The sequence below is a fragment of the Hevea brasiliensis genome, chromosome 9 (assembly GCF_030052815.1).
Source record: "Hevea brasiliensis isolate MT/VB/25A 57/8 chromosome 9, ASM3005281v1, whole genome shotgun sequence".
NCBI lineage: Eukaryota > Viridiplantae > Streptophyta > Magnoliopsida > Malpighiales > Euphorbiaceae > Hevea > Hevea brasiliensis.
The window spans coordinates 23,528,840-23,553,262 of record NC_079501.1 but is presented as its reverse complement, the minus strand read 5'-3'; the positions used below and the strand labels follow the sequence as shown (position 1 = coordinate 23,553,262).

General features: G+C 32.9%; 2 protein-coding genes across 5 annotated transcripts; one reads left to right on the top strand and one right to left on the bottom strand.

The window, feature by feature from the left end:
• Nucleotides 1–493: 493 nt before the first annotated feature.
• Nucleotides 494–21,055, bottom strand: LOC110663761 (SNF1-related protein kinase catalytic subunit alpha KIN10). 4 transcript variants are annotated; one of them, XM_058153470.1, is made up of 11 exons: nt 20,935–21,055; nt 11,426–11,619; nt 10,829–11,013; nt 10,553–10,735; nt 10,275–10,406; nt 9,304–9,489; nt 2,718–2,807; nt 2,536–2,619; nt 2,036–2,176; nt 1,430–1,672; nt 494–918 (listed from the first exon to the last, which is right to left on the bottom strand). In XM_058153470.1, exons 2-11 carry the CDS (start codon nt 11,613–11,615, stop codon nt 805–807), a joined length of 1,548 nt encoding a protein of 515 aa, XP_058009453.1. In that variant the 5' UTR covers nt 11,616–11,619; nt 20,935–21,055; the 3' UTR covers nt 494–804. The 4 variants fall into 4 exon arrangements, with proteins under 4 accessions (XP_058009453.1, XP_021678866.2, XP_058009452.1 ...); XM_021823174.2 differs by lacking the exon at nt 20,935–21,055 and adding an exon at nt 12,857–13,087; XM_058153469.1 differs by lacking the exon at nt 20,935–21,055 and adding an exon at nt 12,519–12,731.
• Nucleotides 21,056–23,253: 2,198 nt separating this feature from the next.
• Nucleotides 23,254–24,228, top strand: LOC110663991 (uncharacterized). Its single transcript, XM_021823504.2, has one exon. It carries the CDS (start codon nt 23,254–23,256, stop codon nt 24,226–24,228), a length of 975 nt encoding a protein of 324 aa, XP_021679196.2.
• Nucleotides 24,229–24,423: the final 195 nt, after the last annotated feature.

Genomic DNA, 24,423 nt, shown 5'->3' with positions numbered 1-24,423 from the left:
AACATTGCAATTGAATTATAATCCCATCATAAAGGGGAGAAAAGAAAAAAAAAAAAAAGATATTTATGTTGAAAGAAAATTAAACTCATATATTACTCACCCAATAGTTAGTAAACTTCTTTCAACAAAGATACTAAATTCCCTCCAGCATGATACAATACTTAACGGTAGACCTTCTATCAACTTTGGATCCTACCCAATCCACATCTGAAAAATATTCAACATTAGAATGATTCGAACACAACAAATCCCTTTCTAGAACTCCCTTCAAGTAACACAAAATTTGTTCTAAAGCTATCCGATGATTAACTATTGAAAAATATATGAACTGACTTATTATACTAAAAAGCGTATAATATCAGAACGAATAACTGTAAGATAATTCTATTTACCAACTAGCCTTGATATCTAAACCATATATATAGCAGAGGGGGGAGGTAATCCTAATCCGTAAAGAATTTGGAATATATACTTACAAACATATCACAATGAATGAAAGAAGAGGTTAATCCTTTCTTAGAAATTATAAAATTCCCCTTAAGGTTAATAACATAAAGGAAAATCCTAGTGAAAGACAAAACAGACTATCAAAACAGATTAATGGTAATTTAGCCAACTTGTGTGTTGGATATCAGTTTTTACAGAACAATTAGCCATATAAAATTGAGGGAGAAATTAAAGCAGTACTCGAAAGTCAGACTTAACGACAAAGCTATTTACACCGCGATATCTTATTCACACGAATAACAAGAGGTCCGTGATCCATAGAGAATTAGAGATCTTGAGAGCCTACCCTTTCTCACTCTAAAGGACTCGGAGTTGTGCAAGAAAAGCTGCACAAAGATCCAAGAAGAGAAACTGGGGTCCTTGTACCCTTTGTAAGTCGAGCAGGTATTTCTCCTCACGAGTTTTGTACAGCTGTCAAGACCACGCAGAAACATATATGTACATCAGTCGGCTTCAGTTTTTGGGCTTCATGCTCACAAAATCAGTATAATTCAATGGTTTATGCAAAGCTATTGACATGAAGTGCACATTTTAGAAGCTTCTAAATTAAAGAGCGCATAATATAACATCTTTTATAGATCACATCAACCCAAAGGAAAAAGGATGCCAAAAATATAACATTTAGAGTACATCTAATATAAACTCGATCTCATATAAGAACACGTTTATTAACTGTTAGAATAAATATTTATATTAAGATTTGTGTAAAATTAATTAAAGTTAATAAATGCACGAATCTAGATGCAAATGTTTAATCTAATAATTGTTAGGCTAATCCTATATGAGCTCGAGCTTTCCATAGCCATACCCTAACATTTACACATCCAACCACTAGTCGCCAATATGCGACAAATTTTTCATTTAAATTCTTTCTAAGTCGTCCCATAGAACAGCAACAACAGCACAACAATATGTATATTACCTGAACTTCAAACTTCACCACATTTGGTGGCTTAATGACTCCATCATTCTCGATAATGGTGGATTCATCCCCAAAGAAATGATTATTATGCACAGGGTCATTAACCATGCCCTCATGATGACCAGGAATACCTGGAATCCACCTGCACTTCATATTATAGTGACCAATTTTCTTCCAACAAACATTGAGTTCTTGCAGGGCTTTGAGGACTTCTGTCATTATTTCACGAGGGTGGGCTTGTGACTGTCAAAGTGAACACAACAAATATGATTAATTATAATTTTAAGCAATCATAAGTAGTTCAATATAAGCCTTATCTAAGTTTTAGTAGTCAAAATATAGCCTTTCACTCCGCCAAACTACAAACGCTCCACAAACAAATAGACCTGGAATAACAGCCTAGAACTCAACAGTAGTGGACTGAACAAGTTTATCTCAATTTATTAATCACATCACATTTTCTCAGCCAAGCATCACTTACGATAGTAAACCTGACCTCTCATGCTAGCTAAGCAATCACAACCCATTTATTTGTATAACCATATATCGCCTGGTGAAATTTGGCTCCCAGCAACCTCCCTAAACTTAAAAGCACAGAAACTTAACCTGAAGTCCGAGAGCCCATTTCCTATCAACTGGGAACTGCACTTTAAAACTCGTTCCTTGATAATCCATGTATCCTGGAAGGCGATGCCCAGCAGCTGGAGATGTAGGATCATTTGGATGCATACGGTTGAAACCACAATCCTAGAGAAAATAAGATGAAAGTCAAGATGAATTGTATGTTAACAGAAATAAAATGTAAGAAAATATAGTCACTAACATCAGATGATATAGATTGCATGACGCTGTAACACGCCATCCCATGTCTTTGGAAAATAATTAAGAAAAGGTATAGTAGTTTCAATAGTCTAAGCCCAGCTACAGGATGCAACTTGGGTTAGCGATTTTGAGCCAAGTGGGCTTGGGCTGTTACATTCTCTAGCTTATAATTTCTAAATAAATTAATTATAAAATCCTTTATCCAATTAAATGACTTTCTACTAAAAAAGGTACAATGTTGCCAAGATCTTATTCACTGCAGTAAACTTTGAGGGTAAACACACCATTGTTTCTTGAAACTCAGCTCCAAGATAGCCATTGGCAACACGAAATCGATTGTCCAATAACAAATAGTATGCAACAGTAGCCTGGAATCCATTGAAAATAAAAAGACAGCATTTAGTTATTCTAGGTTAAAAAAAAAAAAGAATAAAAAACAAATTACAGAGTTATAAAGAGAACACACATCATTTTGAATTCTGTTGCTAAGAGATTCAATAAGTTGGTTTCTGTCAAATCCCATCTTGACCACTTCCTGGAGAATTTCTTCATCAATCTGAAGAAAGGACAGTTAATAGCTAAATGAGTAGCTTGCATGGTACTCGAGGAATACGATTCCCTAAATTTATAATGAAATAAAACAAATGTACCCCATGCATTACCAAATACCTAGTACAATACTACAACATAACCAAAATGGCAAAAGTAGCATGAACCAAAGAGCAAATTGAAAATGCAAAAAGGAGTGTAAAGCCTCTGCTCATTTTTGGGATTTATATGAAAATTATAATAGGTTTTCATTTTGCATTTTTGTGATGGTCTGAGTAAGCAAGGTTTTAAAGAAAACCTGCAGCCCTATTGTATTCACGGGTTTAGTAGTTTATAAAGGTTACTTCAATGAGCTTTTAATGGCCAATTTTAGAAATATAATGTAAGACTTAAATATTGTCCCTGTCCTCTTTTCCACTTTCTATAACTTATTTATTATGCCTAGCCTTGAGGATTTTAATTATTTACACTGGAACCTACAACAGAAATTAGATAGGTAATCTTCTTTGCATGGCTTCAAATCGCGATTGCAGCAGCGTTTGCGGTCACGGTCGCAAGTAATGGAAAGGGGCCTATAATGGTCGCAACATAACAGTCACAGCCTGTCACTGCACAAATTTTTTTAAAAAATTTACAAAGTTCATGAAATAAATAAATATTCAAAGATGTTATGGAAAGTCAATCACTATATTATTTCTCTATATATTCTGTATTCTGTATTCCTATTTAGGATTTCTTATTTAGGATTTCTTCCTAATTAATAGAACACAATTATAGGAATCAATTGTATATATATTTCCATATACAGATTAATTGAAATTAAGGAGAATCATCTCTTTCTACATGGTATCAGAGCAGGTTATCTATCTAGGGTGACTATTTGTTCTCACCACCCAGCTCAGGAGAGACCTTGACCGCCGACCGGCCGTTTCGACTCCGATCAACATCGCTGACGTCACCTCAACCCCCTCATTCCACCATTGTAAACTGTTGCCTGATCCAGTACACCATTAAAGGACTTCTGAGGTTTGGCTCTCAGATTCTATTTCGGTATTTGCTTGATTTGTGATTTTTGATTATTTTGCTGCTGTAAGCACTTTTGATTAGTGTTTCGGTTAGTTTTCTTTGTCTCAACAAATGGCAGACAATAAGAATGTTATTTCTGATGTGATTCCGGTGATGACTAAGATCACGGAACACAAATTTAATGGTTCGAATTACCTGGAGTGGAGTGAGACTGTTAGGGTCTATTTGCGTAGCATTGATAAGGATGATCACCTTACTAAAGATTCACCTACGGATGATACAGGGCAAACTTAGCTAAGGGAGGATGCTGGGTTGTTTTTGCAGCTTCGGAACTCGATTCACAGTGAGGTAATTAGTTTAATTAATCACTGTGAATTTGTTAAGGAATTGATGGATTACTTAGATTTTCTGTATTCTGGTAAATGGAATATCTCCCGTATTTATGATGTTTGTAAGGCATTCTACCGTGCTGAGAAAAGAATAAGCCTCTCACGGCTTATTTTATGGATTTTAAACGGATATATGAGGAACTTAATGTATTGTTGCCTTTTAGTCCTGATGTGAAAGTTAAGTAGGCCCAACGGAAGCAACTGGCTGTTATGCGTTTTCTTGCAAGCCTTCCTTCAGATTATGAAACTGCTAAATCTCAGATTCGCTCCAGTTCTGAGATTTCCTCTTTGCATGAAACGTTCACACGAGTCCTTCGTACAAAGAGTACCCAATCTTCACAGCCTGCCAGTAGTGCTCTTATTAGCCGTAATCCAAATAGACAACAGGGTAATAGAAGAGGAAGTAGAGAAGCAATTACAAACGACAGAAGTCGTCACCGTAATGGAGAAGCTAGTTCTAATCAGGACTCAAAAGAAGTCATTTGTTATTATTGTCATGAGTCTGACCATACAAAATATAATTGTCTGCAAGTTCAGAGGAAAAATCAGCGATCACAGATGACAAATATGGCAGCAGAAGATTCTACAGTATCTTCCTCTGAGAAAACTATTTTGGTATCTGCAGAGAATTTTACACAGTTTTCCCAGTATCAGACATCTCTAAAGCCTATCAGTTCCCCTGTCACTGCGATCGCTGAGTCAGGTAAATCCATTACATGCCTTGTGTCTTCCTCATCCAAATGAGTTATTGATTTTGGTGCAATAGATCACATGACGGGTAATTCTAGTCTTCTATCTGCTTTTCAGTCTAATCTCACTTCCTCTACTGTTACTTCAGCTGATGGTTCTACTACTTGTATCATGGGTTCTGGAACTGCGAACCCGACTTCTTCAATTTCTTTGTCATCTGTTTTGTATCTACCAAAATTTTTTTTTAATCTACTTTCTGTTAGTAAACTTACTCGTACCTTAAATTATTATGTTTCCTTTTTTCCTGACCAGTGTTTGTTTCAGGACCTTACGACGAAGCAGATTATTAGTAAAGGACGTAAGTCAGGTGGTCTCTACATTCTGGGAAATCATGTACCGCGGTCGCTTGTTTACTCTAGTACCTTAACACCTCTTAAAGCTTATTATAGATGGGGCCATCCTTCTTTGTCTACCATGAAAAAACTGTGTCCTCAGTTTCAGTCTTTATCAGTACTAGAATGTGAGTCGTGTCAGTTTGCAAAACATCATCGTTTGCCTTCTGTGTCTAGAGTCAATAAACGAGCTTCATCCCCTTTTGAGTTAGTTCATTCTGATGTTTAGGGTCCTTGTTCTATTACTTCTAAAACTGAATTTCGTTAATTTGTTACTTTTGTTGATGATTACTCTTGTGTTACCTAGTTATATTTAATGAAAAATCGTTCTGAGTTGTTTTCTATCTTTTGCGCCTTTTGTAATGAAATCAAAACTCAATTTAATATTTCTGTGCGCATATTAAGAAGTGACAATGCCAAAGAATACTTTTCAGCACAATTTCAGTCTTATATGACACAAAATAACATTCTTCATCAGTCTTCCTGTGTGGATACTCCATCCCAAAATGGCGTGGCCGAAAGAAAAAATCGATATCTTCTTGAGGTAACTTATGCTCTTCTTTTTCAGATGAAAGTTCCTAAACACTTTTGGGCGGATGCAGTTTCTACGGCATGTTTTTTTATCAATCGTATGCCGTCTTCTGTCCTTAATGGGGACATTCCTTATACTGCTTTGTTTCCTACAAAATCTTTGTTCCCTGTTGAACCCCATATTTTTTATTGTACCTGTTTTATGCGTAATGTTAGTCCACAGGTTACTAAATTAGATCCAAAGTCTCTCAAATGTGTCTTACTTGGGTACTCCCGGCTGCAAAAATGGTACCACTATTTTTTTCCTACTCTTAATCGTTATCTTGTTTCTGCAGATACCACCTTTTTTGAATCCACTCCATTTTTTCCTCAATCATCTGTGTATGAGAGTCGGGGGGAGGAGGATGATCTCTTAATATATATTGTCCAACCAATGTCTAATCCTCTCCCACAGCCTGTTCCTTTTGTCTCTATACCTACTCGACCTCCCGTTCATGTTTATTCCAGGAGATTGGAGATTCCTGACTCAGATCCTCCACCAGCTACTTCGTTGGAAGATCCTGTACTTCATACTGATCATGATTCTGATCTAGACTTACCCATTGCTCTTCGTAAAGGTAAACATTCATGTACTTACCCTATCTCTTCTTTTGTTTCTTATAATCAATTGTCTTCTTGTTTTTTATGTTTTTACTTCTTTAGACTCTGTTCCTCTACCTAATACTGTTGGTGAGGCACTGTCTCATTCTAGCTGATATGCTGCTATGAAAGAGGAAATGGAGGCTTTAGATGCTAATGGTACATGGGAACTGTTGCCTTTGCCCACTGATAAAAAAGCTATTGATTGCAAATGGGTATTTACAGTAAAGGTAAATACTGATGGTTCTGTGGCTAAGTTAATAGCACTCCTTATAGCAAAAGGATATGCTCAGACATATGGGGTTGATTACTTTGACACTTTTTCTCCTGTAGCTAAACTTACTTCTGTTCGCTTGTTTATCTCTTTAGCAGTTACATATGATTGGCCCCTACAACAAACCCAGGTGGTTGCTCCATATATACCTCCTCCTGAAGATCACCATGAAGGAAAGCATTTTTGATATCCAATTGGTGCAGGGGATAGTGAGTTGTTTAAAGATCCAGAGAGATACAGGAGATTGGTAGGAAAATTAAACTACCTTACAGTCACTCGTCCTGACATTGCTTATGCCGTTAGTGTGGTAAGTTAGTTTATGTCTTCCCCAACTGTTGCTCATTGAGAAGCCTTGAGACAAATCTTGTGTTATCTGAAGGGCGCTCCAAGAAGAGGTTTGTTATATAGTAATCATGGGCATTTGAATGTTGAATGTTTTTCAGATGCCGACTGGACTGGATCTAAGGTTGACAGAAAGTCAACTACTGGATATTGCGTTTTTATTGGAGGAAATTTGATATCTTGGAGAAGCAAGAAGCAGAATATAATTTCTCGATCTAGTGCTGAATCCCAATACAGAGCCATGACACAATCAGTATATGAGGTAATGTAGATACTTCAATTACTAAATGAAACAGGTTTTAAGACCTCCCTGCCTGCGAAATTGTGGTGTGATAATCAAGCTGCTCTCCATATTGCTTCTAATCCAGTGTTTCATGAGCGGACCAAACATATTGAGATTGATTGTCACTTTGTTCGTGAAAAGATTCAACAACAGATCATCTCAACATGAAACATCAAAACTAGAGAACAGTTAGAGATATTTTCACAAAAGCTCTTAATGAAGCTAGGATTGACTACATTTGTAACAAGTTGAGCATGATTAACATCTATGCTCCAACTTGAGGAGGAGTGTTATGGAAAGTCAACCACTATATTATTTCTCTGTATATTCTGTATTCTGTATTCCTATTTAGGATTTCTTATTTAGGATTTCTTTCTAATTAGTAAAATACAATTATAGAAATCAATTGTATATATATACCCATGTATAGATTAATTTAAATTAAGGAGAATCATCTCTTTCTACAAAAGATATAATTAAAACTAAGATATACAACTAAATAATAAGCACCAATATACCAAATAAAGATATTAGATCTACCATCTTATAAAGCATTAGTATTAATCAATTTAAACCAAAATAACTAAGAAGATAGTAAATAACTAACCTTATTACTACCAAAATGAGCGTCAAGGAGATTCTTAATTGTCTTGACATTAATCCTAGGACATCATTAGCTTAGGTTGCAAACTTACTTACCATGTAATCAAGTTATTTAACTTACTATGTAATTAGGTTGTAAACTTACTATTTAATTTAGAAAATCAATTTCAAGACTTAATTACATGATTATTTATTTTTATTAAATTTTATCTTGCCAAAGTCTAAATTTATTGTTAGCAAATATTATTAAAGCTTAAAAACTTTCTTTGACATTATTTTCTAATTATTTACGTATTTAACTAAAAATAATTCAAAAATAGCAAAAATTAGGAGAAAAAAATAACATCCTTCAATCTCATTTACTTTAAAACTACTTTGTCTATTTGATGATGATCCATGCTCTTGAGCTAAAAAAATTGTAGAGAAATGAATGATTTTACTTGAGTTGGTTGTGGAGAAAACTAAGAGAAAATTGAGAAAAAATGGCTTAGTTGTCTAGAGAGAATGAAAAGGTGCTAAAATGTATGAGCCAAGATGGTTCCCTTTACTGCATTTCACATGAAAGAGGTACAAAAAAAATCAAGAATTCTTAACTGGAAAAGTAACAGCGTTACGGCCGTTACACAACAGCCGGTAACCACCGTTACCTTTAAATAACGACCGTACCAGCCTTTAGAGTTACAAATTTAAAAATCTGTTAAATAACAGTGGTAACGGTAACGGTAAGCCAAAAAACCTTTAAATAACAGCCGTTATTTAAAACCATGCTTCTTTGAAAGTTTTTTACTAAAGATCTGAATTTGTTATGTATTTTCATATACTTGTAGCCTTCTGTTTCACTTGGGTAACACCAGTAATGGCACAAAAATGTCATAAGCCTTTTCAGTGAGAAATAAAAATTGAAAAAAAAAATTGTTTCAGACATATTCTTCAGTTCACCGGTGCCTAAAATGAGGCAATATTGCCACAGCGGAATGAAAGTGATTAGAATAAGTTTCTAGATATTAATTCTAAATAGTAAGAACTTCACAAAGAAAGTACAATAATCAATTCGTATCCAAACTCATTATTTTCATGGCTACAAATGAGGAAAGGATGTTCAAAGCAAAGATCTCATGACAAAGTGCTCCATGGAATCACAAGGACATGAACCATAATTTTATTTAAATGAATTAGGTTCCTTGTCATAATACTGAAGCATGAACCAGCAAATCCACACTATTTTCCCTTTCGCATAAACAAAATGCAACTAATACTAATTTTAAAACAAACAAAACCATAGAATCATTAAGCCTTGACTAGAATTTAGTCATGTAGACAAAAAGTTACCAAACCTTTTTAGCTTGTTGCGTTGTATCAGGAGGAGGGACAGCCAAATAACGAGGAAGACGAGCTTGAAACCATGGGTGCTGACGGATTTCAGGGATGGTCATTCGCTTCATTGGATCAACCACAAGCATCCTTGGAATCAAATCTCTTGCACCGGGTGACAAATGGCTGGGAAGCGTATATATCCCACCCTAAAGGACAAAAGTGTTGCGGGATAAGCAAGATAAGTTTAATATATAGCAAGCAATAATATGATTTAAAAAACCCAGGTTTTGAGTCAGAAAATACAGAGCTAAAATGCAAGGGAAAGAAGCGAAATACAGAAGCATAGATACAATACTGACAACAAAATCCCTAAGTTTGTAGAAAAATCTTAATTAAATGGGAAAAGCAAACATTGATTTTTATCCTCTATGAAAAGATTGAATAAGATGGTAATTTAAACATCTCATTCCAGCAAATTTGTTTGATCTGATAAAACAGTGCAACCTGGCAATAAAGGTGTGTGCTACCTGATGGCAGGCTCACATCTTGGTTAAATTTTGACTCCCCGATACTAGGGATATAATATGATTATACGAATGCCAATAATATGATTTTTAATCCTGCACCGACTTTCAAAAATTAAGACGAAAACTGCATTGGTTCATAGTAATTTTGTCTCAACACATTTGTTTTTAAGTTTCCAAAGCCAATGATTCTCAGGTGGGGAAATTGTATGCAACAAAAAGCTAATTTTTCATATTTTAAGTTTAGCAACCAACAAGATATTAGAATACTCAATACTGCAGAACTAATGTTGACAAAATAAACAATTTTAGTTAGGCGCTCAAACGACATGGTCAATTTAGAAGAAACAAAAGCAAGGAAATCAAAAAATGAATAGTCCAGAGAATCCATAATAGCATTTAAATATCTACTAACATGTAAGCTCATTAGACATCTGTACGATCAGATCAAAATTAATGCCCAATACCTTGATTTTCTTAAAGAGGTTGGGAATGTTTTCATCATCAAAAGGCAGGGTACCACAAAGAAGAGCATACAAAATAACCCCACAGCTCCATACATCCACTTCAGGCCCAGCATACAATTTTCCAGAGATAACCTATAGAAAGAATAACAAAACCTTTGAATTAAGACCATTTAATAAAGAACCATTCAGTTTACATATATATAAGGGGATAGGGGAAGTCTCCTGTTCCCACTTTAAAGTTCAGCATTCCATCTTAAATTAATGCCATAACTACACACCTCGGGGGCAGCATAATTTGGGCTTCCACAACTTGTCTTTAGAAAATGACCATCTCGCATTATATTGCTCAATCCAAAATCTGCTATCTTCACATTGCATTTAGAATCCAAAAGCAAATTCTCAGGCTTAAGGTCTCTATGAACAACCATATTCCTGTGGCAGTATTCCACACCAGAAATTATCTGCATCCAGACAGAAAGTTGGCCCAGGAACTGAATTGAGAAATGAAGATAAACTATGGAATAAATTCAATGCATCTTGGTAGCCAATCATACCTGCTGGAAGAAATTACGTGCCTCATCTTCCTGTAGCCTACCCTTCTCCACAATATAATCAAAGAGCTCTCCAGACTTCACATACTCCATTACAACATGTATATCAGTTGGTGTTTCTATAACCTCATATAATCTTATAATGTGAGGGTGCATAAACAATCTCAGGATTTTGATTTCTCTTCTCACTGCAAAAAGAAAGGGAGGGGGCAACAGGAGCATATCAGATTCTCATAAACAAACATAAAATAATGAAATTTCAATAAACTGTGAACCATAAAGGTGGCCAGAAAAGAACAAGCTTCTTATTATAGCCGCTAAAGAAAAGGTTTGATAAGTCAAATATAGATCCATATTGTTTCACCACAGAAATCTGTATTTCAAGTCTCAATGACCTTTTCCCGATAAATGTTTTATTATAGTTAATACGGGAAAGGTTACCTTACACAAAAAATCAGCAACATCCATCATTCCAGGAAAATAGAAAACAACTAACATATATTCAAACTGACATTATAGCACTTGATCTAATCACTCATAATGATAAAGATTTTTTTTTTTTTTTGGGTTGGGGCGTGGGGATCCAGGCACAATCCGTACCTTTTTCTTCCATCTCCATGTTCTTTATCTTCCGGCGGTTGAGTATCTTGATGGCAACTTTATGGCCAGTCAGTGCATGCTCTGCAATTTTCACCTTACCAAAGGAACCAATTCCAAGAGTTTTACCAAGTTTGTAATTTGGTAAAAACACATCAACACTACTGCTACTTCTGTGAGTTGACCCATCCATTTTCCTATCACAAAAGTATGAAAACTATAGAATAAAATAAAATTCCAATGAACAAGAAAGCATTATGAAAACATGACAATGGTGTCTACACTTGAACAAATATAGTGTAATGAATAAAGAACCAGAATTTTGATGAAAAGGTCACAGTAAAACATTTCAAGATATGCATTGTTCCAATAAAATTTTGAAACCAGAAGTTTCATATATGAAATTGGAATCAATAATAACATATTCTCCAGGGATAAATGTCATCCCAATGGCTGATAGAAATTTACAAGGTAATGTACATACATCAATCAACAATAGCATGCATTCTCCAAACTAAATTCCGAATACAGATATGGAAAATTTTAGCAGCACTTGTTGGGCACATGGATAAACGTTCTTCTTGAAGGATTACCCTTGAGTTGCACCATCTTATGCAATTCAAAGGATTTCTTTGCTAGTCAAACAAGAAAGCATAATACTTCAAGGAATTTCGCTCTCCTCCTCATATATCCAAGCATAAAGAAGGATAAGACAACAAGAAGAGTCTTACTACGCATTAATAAATAAGAGCAGGCATTTTTTCATGAAATTCAGAATTTTTCACTTATAATTATATCCATAAGAGCAATTACGCAGACATGATTACTAAAGAACAGCATGCAAAAATGATTTCGAAAACCAAAATCTAATTTTTCGCGAGGCCTTAAATTTGACAACTTATCAACTCACTCGGCTAAGCTTTAATCCCAAACTAGTTACAGTTGGCTATGATATGGATCCATTTCTTCCATTCACCCAGTTTAGGGAACAATTTGTCTATAAAAAATAATCATCTCTTTCATTGAATGCCTCAGATTCACATATTTAAGCAAGAAAGGTTATCTAAAATACTCCTATCAAAACTTAAAATTGTACCACTTCAGCTCCACGCCTCTTCCATACGACCAATCTCTCAAAAATGCATATTTCCAGCCCTAGTTTAAACCACTCCTAGCTTCAAAAACTACACATAAGGAGTTCAAAAAAAAAAAAAACCAGAAAAAGAAAATTCTAATAAGGGGAATACACATCATAACTATATCAAAATTTGCGGGAATCGAATCATATTAGGCTCTAATTACGAAACAAAAAAATCTCAATCCCTCAAAAACTTAATAGAAATTCTATACTCTGTATACAACCTAGCTTCCACAGATCTCAAAACAATCATTACCCCACTCCAGCTTGCAGCCCACAAACAAATACGGACTTACCGATAAACGGAGAATCAGTGGGCCAAAGAGAACCAACAATAAAGCTAGAAACGGAAGGAGCTGTAGAGAGAGAAATTGAAAATTATAGAGAGTTACAGACTCTTCGATTATGTTAAAAAGCTGGGACTTTTGTGTTAATTTCTCTCTCTTTTTTTTTGGGTTTGTTTCTCTCTCTTCTATCTCTCTCTCTCTCTCTCTCTCTCTCTCTCCAGGGGCGAGGCCGAAGAGTTGCTGATCCTCAGAGGACGACAAATTTGTAATTTGCATATTTTTAATTTTAATGAAATGACTTAATTACCCTTGTGTTGTTACCGGTCGCCAGATTTCGCTTTCGGGATTTCTTAGCCTTGGGAGGGATTTTGACAATTTGTAGGGGTGAATTTGGGAAATTTGAGAAGAGAGCGCTAAATCGAAGAGAGGAGGAGGTCATGACTTAAGAATTATGGAACATTTTTTTAATATTAAAAAATAATTTAAACTTTAACTTAATATATTTTAATTATAAAATATTAAAAGAAAAATTATTATTTTAAATTATTTTTTTAATAATATTTAAAATGAAACTCTTTAATGATCTATGAAAATTAAAAAATAAAAAATAAACGAAAAGAAGTAAAACGAAACTTAATGTATTTTGTTATTTACTGTTTAAATGAATATCTTAGGACGCCAGATTTTTTTTTTTTCACAAACATAATTACTTACAATTTAAATTTTGATGCTTAAAGACAGTTTATTTTATGAAAAAATATTTTTCTAAAAGATTTTTTTTTATTTATTAATATTCGAAGTAATAAAAAAATTTAATTAATAAAAAATATTTTCATAATAAAAAAAAATTATTTTAAAAAAATAACTTTTATGAGAAAATTATTTTTTATTTTTTAAATTTTACTAATATTATTAAAACATGAAAATATTTATATATACATGAAATAAATACATATAATTAATTTAATATTACACTTAAATAATAAAAAAAATTTTTATAAAAAAATTTTTTTATAAAAATATTTTTTATGTATAAATTATTTTTCGTAAAACAAAAGAAAATAAAATAAAATTTTTATCCACATGAAATAATAAATAGATATTAAAAGGGAATGAAATTAATGAATAAGAATATGCATAAGATTCTTTTAAGATATATATATTTTTAAAACATGAGTTTTCTTTTAGAATAGTGTGTGCTTATAAAGAGTCTGAACTCACGTAAGGATGAATATATCAATCTTTAGATTGAATTTTCGTATATAAATTTATATATTTTTTATATACACTTTAATTAATTATGCATATATCTCAATACAAATATTTAATCTAACAATAATTAATTTCATTTTCATTTGAATTCGAGTTTATATTTGTAACAACCCAAAAATTTAAACAATAATTAAATTTTCTTAGACTATATTTATTTTTATCATTATTAGAATTTTATCAAAATTTTAACAAAAAAATATATATATATATATATATTTTGGACCTAATTGTAAACCCCTGAAAAGTTGAGGGACTAATAGTGTAATTAGAAGTTAAAAAAAAAAAAAAAAAAAAAAAAAAAAAAAAACCCAGAATTTTAAAACGCAGCAGACCCCCCCCCCCCCAACTCTCCTTCTCTTTCTCCCCGACTCTCTTCCTCCCTCCCGTTTTCTTCTTGCCGGCAAGGGACCCACTGCCGGTGACCACCTAGGCGACGTCAACGTGACCGGGCGACCACCAAGGACAAGGAACGGCGACGGAAGATGGCGGCGGCGACGAGAATAGAAGAGAGAGAGAGCGCGACGGCGAGATCACCCAAGGCCGTTTCCGGCCATCTCCGACGACGGGAAGGCACGGGACACCGGCAGCAAGCGTCTGGCAGCACTGGGTTCCTCGTCCGACCAAGACTCGCCGGTTTTAATGGAGTTTTCCGGCAAGAAACGAAGAGAGAGAAAGAGGAGAGAGAAAATGATGGCAGTGGCTTTCCGGCCACTTTTCCGGCGATCCGACCGTCGGATCGGAAATCCGAGGCCACCGATGGACTCAGGACGACGAGATCTTCGAGATAGGACTGGTCTCGCTCCGATCGGACACTGTTTGAAAAAGGCGATAATCGGACGGTCCAGATCGCTCGGTGAGATTTTCGAACTTTTTCGATTTCAAAAATTTAAAAATAATTTTAGGATAATTATTAACAAAATTTGGACTTTATTTAGGTGCGATCGGATCGAGGATGGCCCACCGGCGCCAGGACCGCATTTTCAGCCAGATCCGGCTGCCCGGCAGCTCGTCTCAGAACATGGTCAATATTACAGTCAATCCTAGCATTTTCAGACGTTCTGAACGCGTTCCAGGTGTCAGAATTGGCATAGGTAAACCCGAACTCCAAGTTGCTCATTTTCGAATAATATCGATTTAGAATAAAATTCATAAAATATTCGTGGATGATCGAAAAATTATAATTCCTTTTGCAATAGTCTTATAATATTATTAAGGACCACGGGGCGAAATATTAGAATTTTTAGAGCTTGTTTAAGTGGATTTTGGCAAAATATCAATTATAGGGACTAAAACGTAATTTTTAAGATTTTGAGTATTGTCTGATTTGGAGGGCCCAGGAGGGGCCATGTGATATTGATGAGATGTGATTGTGAAAATTGAGAATTTAGAAGTGTTATTTGAGCCTTTTTGCAGGTTGGATAGGTCCCAGGTATAGGGGAAACTCTGCCGGATTTTCGGCATGAATTAGGCTGTCTATTGCCTCTTTAGAGTTTTATTTTGAGTTAGTACTAATAAATTTATAATTTAATTATTAGGTGATCGAGATCAACTATTTTCCTGCATCCAGCAGCCACAATAGTCGACGGTGTACAGTGAGTAAAATATTAATTTTAATTGTAATTTCAATATTATTATATGTTCAGCATGCCCATGCATCACTTATATGCATATATTTATGTAGTTAAACTCTAGGCACGAATTATGTTGCATTCATAACTGTTAATGTGCCATGAATGTTGTTGTGGTAATTTGGAGCAGCAGCGTGTGATGTGGTGTGGACTATGGATAGGGCCAGGCGATCCACGCTTGAGTAATTGGGACCCGATCCTTCGAGGTAGTCACGCTTGAGTAATTATTGGGACCCTCGATTTGGTTATTAAGTGGAAGTCCGAGCTTGAGTAATTCGGCACAAAGTTGGATTTAAGAGAGTCAGATAGGGGATCACTCCCATATGTTATGATTGATACTACAGGTGTGTGAGTGCTCCAAATTACCTTTTGATGTTATGATGTGAAAATGTTGTTGATGTTGCATTTCACTCTACAGGTGCATTAGTTCTAGATAGTTATAGAGATTATGGTTAAAATTGATATTTTACTCTCGAGTCGAACGCCACTCCTCTGTTCAAAAATTTTTCCAGTGCCACAGAGGAGTTATTTTACACAGCAACCTGTTTTCTTCCTCGCAGGTTTAACGTCAATTATTTAATTGTTTTACTATCTTTTATAAATTAAAAATCTAGAACTCCGCATGTGTTAGAAATAGTGTGGACCTTGGTAGAGGTTGTGTTAACTTAAATTTTAAAGATTAATAAATGAAGATTTGTATGGTATTTAAACAGTTTGTAAATGAGGTAACAGGGTTGAGCTGGGCTCCCTTGATTTTAGTTTCTAAAAATTTCTGGGCTAAGTTGGCCCGAAATGAAATTATAACAGTTTGATTTAAATTATTTTATATGCATATTGGGCCTAAATTGTGGGCCTGGTTATGGATTTGAGAAATAGTTAGGCTTACTACGGGCCTCGGGGGCTTTAAGCTGGCCCAGGTCCTAGTGCCGGTCCGGCCCATAGGTTGGGTCGTGACAATATTAAATGCACTCTTTAAAATAATCTTTGAAAAAAAAAAATAATAACCACGGGAAGGGAATTAGTCAAATGGGAAAGTGTTTAAAAGTTAATTGTGAGATTTTCTTTCTAGTGATAAAAATAAAAATAACAATAATAATTTTTGAATAGAGAGATTAAAAAAGTGGAGAGGTAAACTTGGAGAATGAATTATATACCTCCAGTCATTAGATTAAGTTAAGGTTAAAAATAATAAGAAGAAGAGAAGTTATTCAAAGTAAGGCATTGTTAATAACTCAAAAAAGTATAATTTTTTTTTTTTTTTTTTTTGCTTGTTTCAATTTGCCGAGTAGGTGTTGGCATCCCTTTGTTGTTTTAAATTATTTTTTTTTATGAATTGTAGTTAATAATTTGAAAATTGGATTTAAATAAGAATTTAATAACTTGCTTTCCCTTTTCTTTTCTTTTCAACTTCAAGAATCACATAACAACAATGGAAACAAACAAGATAGAAATGCTTTAAAAATTATAGTACTAAACTAAAGTATGATCTCATACATAGTTAGGCACGATGTACAAATTTATATATATATAATTAGTTTCGATTGAGATTTATATTATGAATTTTTTTTTTATTTATCTTCAAAAATTTTAAAGAAAGAAAAAAAGCTATTGAGATTTAAACTTTTGACTTCTTATACTCTAATTAGTTATTGACCGCTAAATCACAATGTAAAACTTATTTAGTAACACTTATTTTCCACTCTCTCTCCTTCACTTCTTCATTAGTTATTTAACCTACCAAGAGACACTCTAGGCAATGGATCTGTCTCTATCCAGCCTTTAGTTGTCAAAATAATCATTTCAGTGACTGTTACAATTCTTAAGCTCACTTCAACAAAGACGTGCTCTATTTTCCATCTCTATCAGTAAAATTTGGAAAGAATACAAAGAAAATGGGGAGGGGGGCCTGTGGGAAGTGGTATTCTGCCATAAAAGACAAAGGGTTGCTTTGTTAAGTAAGATTGAGTACTTTGATAATCCTTCTATCATTTCCACACATTTGTCAAATACCAATTAAGGAGAATCTAAATAAATAAGTACATATTTTTTGCACTTTAAACTTGAAATGGAGGCTTGAAATTAAAATTGAAAAACTATGTAATTCTGAACAACAGAGCAGATAGATTGCAGTGTCAAAGTATCCACAACATAACCTGAAACTGGCAGGCCTAACAAAAGTTTTGTTGAGGCATGCTCCTTGACAGTTTGGAAGAGAAGCAAAGAGATATCCTTTAGCACCCCTCCATTAATAAAATCCTATTTGAGTTTCATAAAAGCCTACAACCATAAGCTCAAGATGATAGTTAAATAAACATGGTTATGTTTCATTATATCTTGAAAATTAAGCAAATTATAAAAGAAAAAATTAAAGCTCTACAAAAGGAAGTTTCGAAACAGCTGCAAACTCAAAACTATATATAAAGGACACCAAAGGTCTAAATGACTACATTTCAAAAGAAAAGAAAAACCACAAAGCACTTTATCTAAGTCGAGGTCATATCAAAATACTTAGTACCCAAGCTAGTTCTAGATTATAATACTTGCAACGAAATCATAATTCTCTCAATTCAAGTATATAACACAATCCTTTCTAGCACTGTTACAAAACCTAGTTGTATTGGTATTTGATATTCATAATTCACATATATATAATGAAATTAATCCATTATTTTTCAACAAACTTGGTAGAAAGGCAAGGATTCCAAGGGACAAAAGACCATAGGCTTAGTATTTTTCTCCAACCATGTGGCTTGTCAAGATGAGGAATGAAAGAGAGTGAAGCAACAATCCAAGAGAGAACAGAAAAAGTGCAATGGTGATCAGTGCTGAGGCAAAAATTCAACCGAGGGGATCCAATTAAATTAACTCAACATGATAGTTAACTTTCACATGGATTGTGAACTTCTAGATTAATTAAATTACTTCTAAATATATATATTTGACTGAAATCACACTTAATCATGTTGCCTTTTCTATGAGATAATGGAAAAAAAAAGGAAGGAAAGGAAAATGGAAATTATATATATCTAAAAAAGAGCAAAATTCAGTAATAAATGATTCTTTTCATGGTAATAAGTAAAAGAAATTTCTAGAATTCTATGCAGGATATTGCTTCATCATTTAATTCCTAAAAACTCATAACAGGCTACAGCCCATGGTTTTAAATCACGGTCGTGGCCACGTTCGCAGTCACAGTCATGAGCAACGAAAACAGGCCTGTGGTAACGGTCTGTCACTACGCAAATTTTTTTCAAAAATTTTTTAATTATTTATGTATTTATCTAAAAATATTCAAAAATAGCTAAAAATTAAAAAAAAAAATAATAATAATAATAACACACCCTTCAATCTTTTTTACTTTAAAACTACCTTATCTATTTGATAATCCATGCTCTTAAACTCAAAAATTTGTAGAGAAATAAATGATTTCACTTGAGTTGGTTGTTGAGAAAGTTGAGAGAAAATGGCTTAATTACTTAGAGAGAATGACAAAGGTGCTAAAATAAATGAGTCAATATAGTTTTTTGCCCAAAAAAGGTTCCCTAATGCATTTCACATGAAAGAGGTCCAAAAAAAAAAACATCAAGAATTTTTAATTAGAAAAGTAACAGCCGTTACGACCGTTACCTTTAAAAAACAGTCATAACTATATTTACAATTACAAATTTAGAAACCCGTTAAACAAAGGTAGAAACGTTAATGGTAAGTCAAAAAACCTTTAAATAACGGCCGTCACATAATGGCCGTTACATAAAACCATGCCACAACCTAATAAACGATGTTACCTAAAATATCAACATTTATTTCTTCCTCAAATTTTACTTCTTAGCTCAAACTTTATGAAAAAAAAATTGATCACCTATACAGAAAACAACAAAGCTTCTATAAATAAATTGAATGCTATATGAAAAATCTAAGTAACAAATAACATCAACAATGCTGAGCTAAGCTACAAAACCAATAAAATAGAATCCAATAGGGTAGAGGTGAGTTGATACCTAATTTCATTATGAAAATCACAATGTATTATAAAAATCAAATAGCCAATTAGCTTTGTGACTGAAAAGCCAAACTCAAATACACAAACTCAACTCAACTCAATTAAGCATTTATCCCAAAAACTCAAATACACAACGCATTATGAAAATTAAATACCGAAACTGAAATACGCATATTGAGTAAGAATGGTTACTTAGAGTTGAGAGAAGACTTACTTTTGGGTTTGATAGTTGTAGATTTGATAATCTTATGGGAAGGAGAAGAAAATGGAGAAAAACTTGAGCTGTCGACTGCAATTTTGGTGGACAGAAATTTGAGTCTATTGTAGCTATATTAAAGGGCTTTTAGAGATTTGTAAAATTACATATATATCCTTGAAAGTGCCCCCTTGGCCCCACGCTGGCTCCATCTCCGAGGGAGCTGGATTTCCAAGGGATTGTATCAAAAGCTCAAGGTCTATATTCGAAATTGAGGGTCATGCCTTCCCCACCAACACTATCATAAATCATAATCATCATCTTCAGCAGCAAGGGGTGTGTATGGCAGCTAGGTGCCATATTTATTCTGCTAAGTACGACTAGACAAAAACCTGATAGATGAAAAATAACCAAATTGACTAACACATCATATAACACCATGAATCCATGATCAATTCAAATACACAGGAAAAAGGAAGCATTCAGAAATGAAAGAACGAGATAAACAAAGCCATCCATCTCCAAAAATTAACAATTGCCTCTGCAACTATACTCAAAATATGATTCAATTGTTGAAGCTAAAAACATGAACATAGAAGTGAAGCACAAGAACTAGAAATTTGAGTATGCTATATTGTCCATAACAATAACTGGATACGCACACCCAACAACACATGAATGAACTACCGTACATATTTGTTGGAATTGATGAGATTTTAGAGGGTAAAAATCCAACAATATTTCAACATATCACTGATTAAAATTGGGACAAGCATAACTTCACAAAATAAAAACTTGATTCAACCAAGCTTGAATCTAACTACATAAACTGGAAAAAAAAATAAATAAATAAAAACCTTGTAATTTGGCAAACCTCCAAATTGAGAAGAAGCAAACAAAAAATCATCAAAAGCGACATAACTCCACCAATTCTAAAGAAACTGAAAATTCAGGTAACCTTCAAATATTTGATAGACTGCAAGAATCGTACCTGAATGATGATCGGGAATATGAAGGGTACAGCGTGCAGAACCTCTAAAATACCAGCAGCACGACCAGAATCTTTGTATTTCTCTCAGAAGAAAAACATTTGCACTTCAATTTTTGGAAAAGATTGAGACTGGAGGGTAGCCTGGAGAAGTAAATAGAAGCGAGAGAGTGGGCTTCAAAATTAACTGCGCCTAAGTCCAACTTGGACCGTCCATAGCCCATCTCGTAGCCATCCTGGAAGTTGAAAGCCTTCATCTGTGTAATAGTTAACCCTTACGTTTTATGGTATTGTTTCGTTTTGTTTGTGCTTTGTGTAGTTTATTTATTTTTTTATTTAATAACATAATTTAATATATATTTTTATATTTTATATTTTTATAATTATAAAATATTATTAATAAAATATTTATTAAACTATAATTTTATTTAAGTATTATTAAATAATTAAATTGATTAATATACTACTTTTTATTATTTTTAAATTACTTGATATACACCAATAAAATAATAAATGAAGAAAAAAAAAAACAAATATAACACATGGGAATTTTTTTAATATTATTATTAAAATTTTTAAATTTTAAAAATAATAAGAAATATTTTTAAAAATAAATGCTTAAACTCAGTAAATAATTTTTAGTGAATAGTTATATAAATATAGATATGCATGTATTAATATAATTCTTTTAAAAAATAATTTACTCTCTTTTTAATTGAATAAAAATGAAGTGATAATTATTTATTTTTTAAGGATATTATGATAAGTAGAATTTGAAAATTTTTTAAGAATATATAAAAATATATAAAAATAATTTTTAATAACTATTAATAGTTTTGTATAAGTTCAGATTTTAATAATTAAAATTTAAAAATTTTAAATAAAAAATTAATATTTAATGTGATAAATTTATTATTATATAATAATATATAAAATTAAAAAAATAATGTCACATACCTTTTTTAGACACCTTTATTTGATTAGATGGTACATTCCTGTAAAATCATTTTTAAGGTTTAGTTTTAATATATATATATATATAATTTTTTAAAAATAATTTCACTCAATCTTTTAATTTAATATAAATACTGTTAAAAATGATTAATTTTTAGAGATGTTGTATCTGTAGAAATTTAAAAATTTTAAAATTTTAACCTACCAAAAAGAATTTTAAATGTTTATAATATTTTTATTTGAGATAAAATTTTAAAAGTACAAATTTAAAAAGTTTTGGATAAAAAGTTAATTTTTAATGTGATAAATTAATTATTATATAATAAAATGTAAAAATAAAAATAAAAATTGTGTCACATAGTATTTTTTAAACACCATTTTAATTAGATAGTATACTCTGTAAAGTATTTTTAAGGCTTGATTTTAATATATATATATATATATATATATATATATATATATATTTATTTATTTATTTATTTATTTATTTATTTATTGCAAGTAACTTATGACCCTTTTTTTTTTTTAAAAAAAACTTATTACCCATAAAGAAAAAAAAAAATTTTAAAGATTAAAAAAAAAGTTGGTGGGTTAGATAAGGGGTAAATTTCAATAACTATCTCTAAACTTATATGGTTATAACACTACAATTCTTAAACTTTAAAACTTAATAACGTAACGTATAACTCCCTAAACTTTTAAATTTTACACAATAAAACTTTCAATTACTGATTTTATGTGAATAACTCTCATGTGACTCTTAATTATATTTCTCTCTCCTCTTTTTTTTAAATTATAAAATTATTCTCTCTATATCTGAAAAATTATTTTATTTACAGTGAGAAAAAGGATTAAATTTATACGTAACTTGAGAGAGAAAAGAGAAATATTGATTAGGCTCTACACTAGAACTGTTCGGATTAGCGTCTAATTGAAAAATTGATAATTAAAAGTTAGAGAAATTTTATTGTATAAAATTTAAAAGTTAAAAAAAAATTTTATTATATTTTTAAATTGATAAATTATAATATTATACTAAATAAATTTAGAAACGATTTATATTTCTCTGATAGCTATCCAAAATACTGGATCAAGTGTTAATCTCATCTAAATGACCATAAAATCTTCCATATTTTCTCTGCGCATTTAATAGCTAACCGTAAAAAGCTTAGAGTCCACGTCTGCTATGATTAAGTCCAAAAGAATCACTTCTTGTTTGGCAGTTAGCATTAGCTCTGGGGGGGTTGAATAAAGATCGGTAAATATCCACCTAACCATCAATAATAAAATCTTGAAGACTTATTAATCTATATCTCTTAGTTATCAAAAAACAAATCTTTATCTCTTAATTTGGCTTCACTGGCCTATATGCTGCAAATCCTTCTCTTCTTCATCGCAAAGAAACAGAAGCAGCAGATCCTTTCTGTTCTTATGGAGAGGACAGGAAAAATCATTAGAAGATCAATCTTTACCTTACTGAAAGATTTTCACTACTACACCACCAACCCAGTAATCATTTTGCTTCCCTTCTCAGCTTCAGCTCTGCTCTTTCAATCTGGTTCACGAACCAAATCAATTTCTCTTGTTACCAGAATTTCTTTTCTTGATCTGAATCTTTGTCGATTGATATTAAGCTATGTTTTCAGTCTCCCTTTTGCAGTATCCTCTCTTATGATGGCAAAAGCATCCATAATCCAATATTTACATCGCCATGATCACCGTAAACCTACTATTTCATCCATTTACAAGCCTCTTGTTTTAACATACCTTTGCAATACAGTTCTTACCATAATCATCAGCATAGCAACCTTCCTTCTTCTTGCTGTTGCTTCGAATTTTGTAGAAAAACTATTTGGGTTATCATCAAAAAGCCCTCTCTTTGTGCTGGCAGCTGGAGTTGTCTTCTATATGATTTCAACCAATATCATGATCATAGGCAACTTAGCTTTGGTTGTGGCAGGGATGTATGAGTGCACTGGCTACAAGGCTATCCTCAGGGCGTGTTTGGTAAAGAAGTGCACAAATTCAATGGCCTTATTGTTGGCTCTTCCCGTCAATCTGGGTCTTGCTTCTATTCATTCTTTGTTTCAATACAGGGTTGCAAGGGCTTATCATCTCTCGCAAAGGGCTAATGTGTCCATGATTGTGGAGGGGTGGTTAATTTCCAATATGTTTTCCCTCCTTATAGTACTCGACACAATTGCTTGTTGCTTGATTATCAAGAGTTATGTATCAGATCATTTTGGGCGAGAACAAGAAGAAATATGCCATAATCAAATTGAGCTTGTCAAAGAGGATAACAGAATTTCTGCCAGTTTACATAGTTTAGATGAGCTTCCTTGATATGGGTTTTGATGATCTAGAAAACCGTACTCTAATTGTACAGAGAAATGGTGAAAATTTAGGCGTGTGATACCAATCCAGCCAAGTTGAAATTTGATGGACCATATCAGAAAGTGCAAGCAACCCAGATAAGATCAGATTAGATTGACTTTTATACTCTGTTGTCCTTTACATGTTCAATTGGCCAGATTAGAT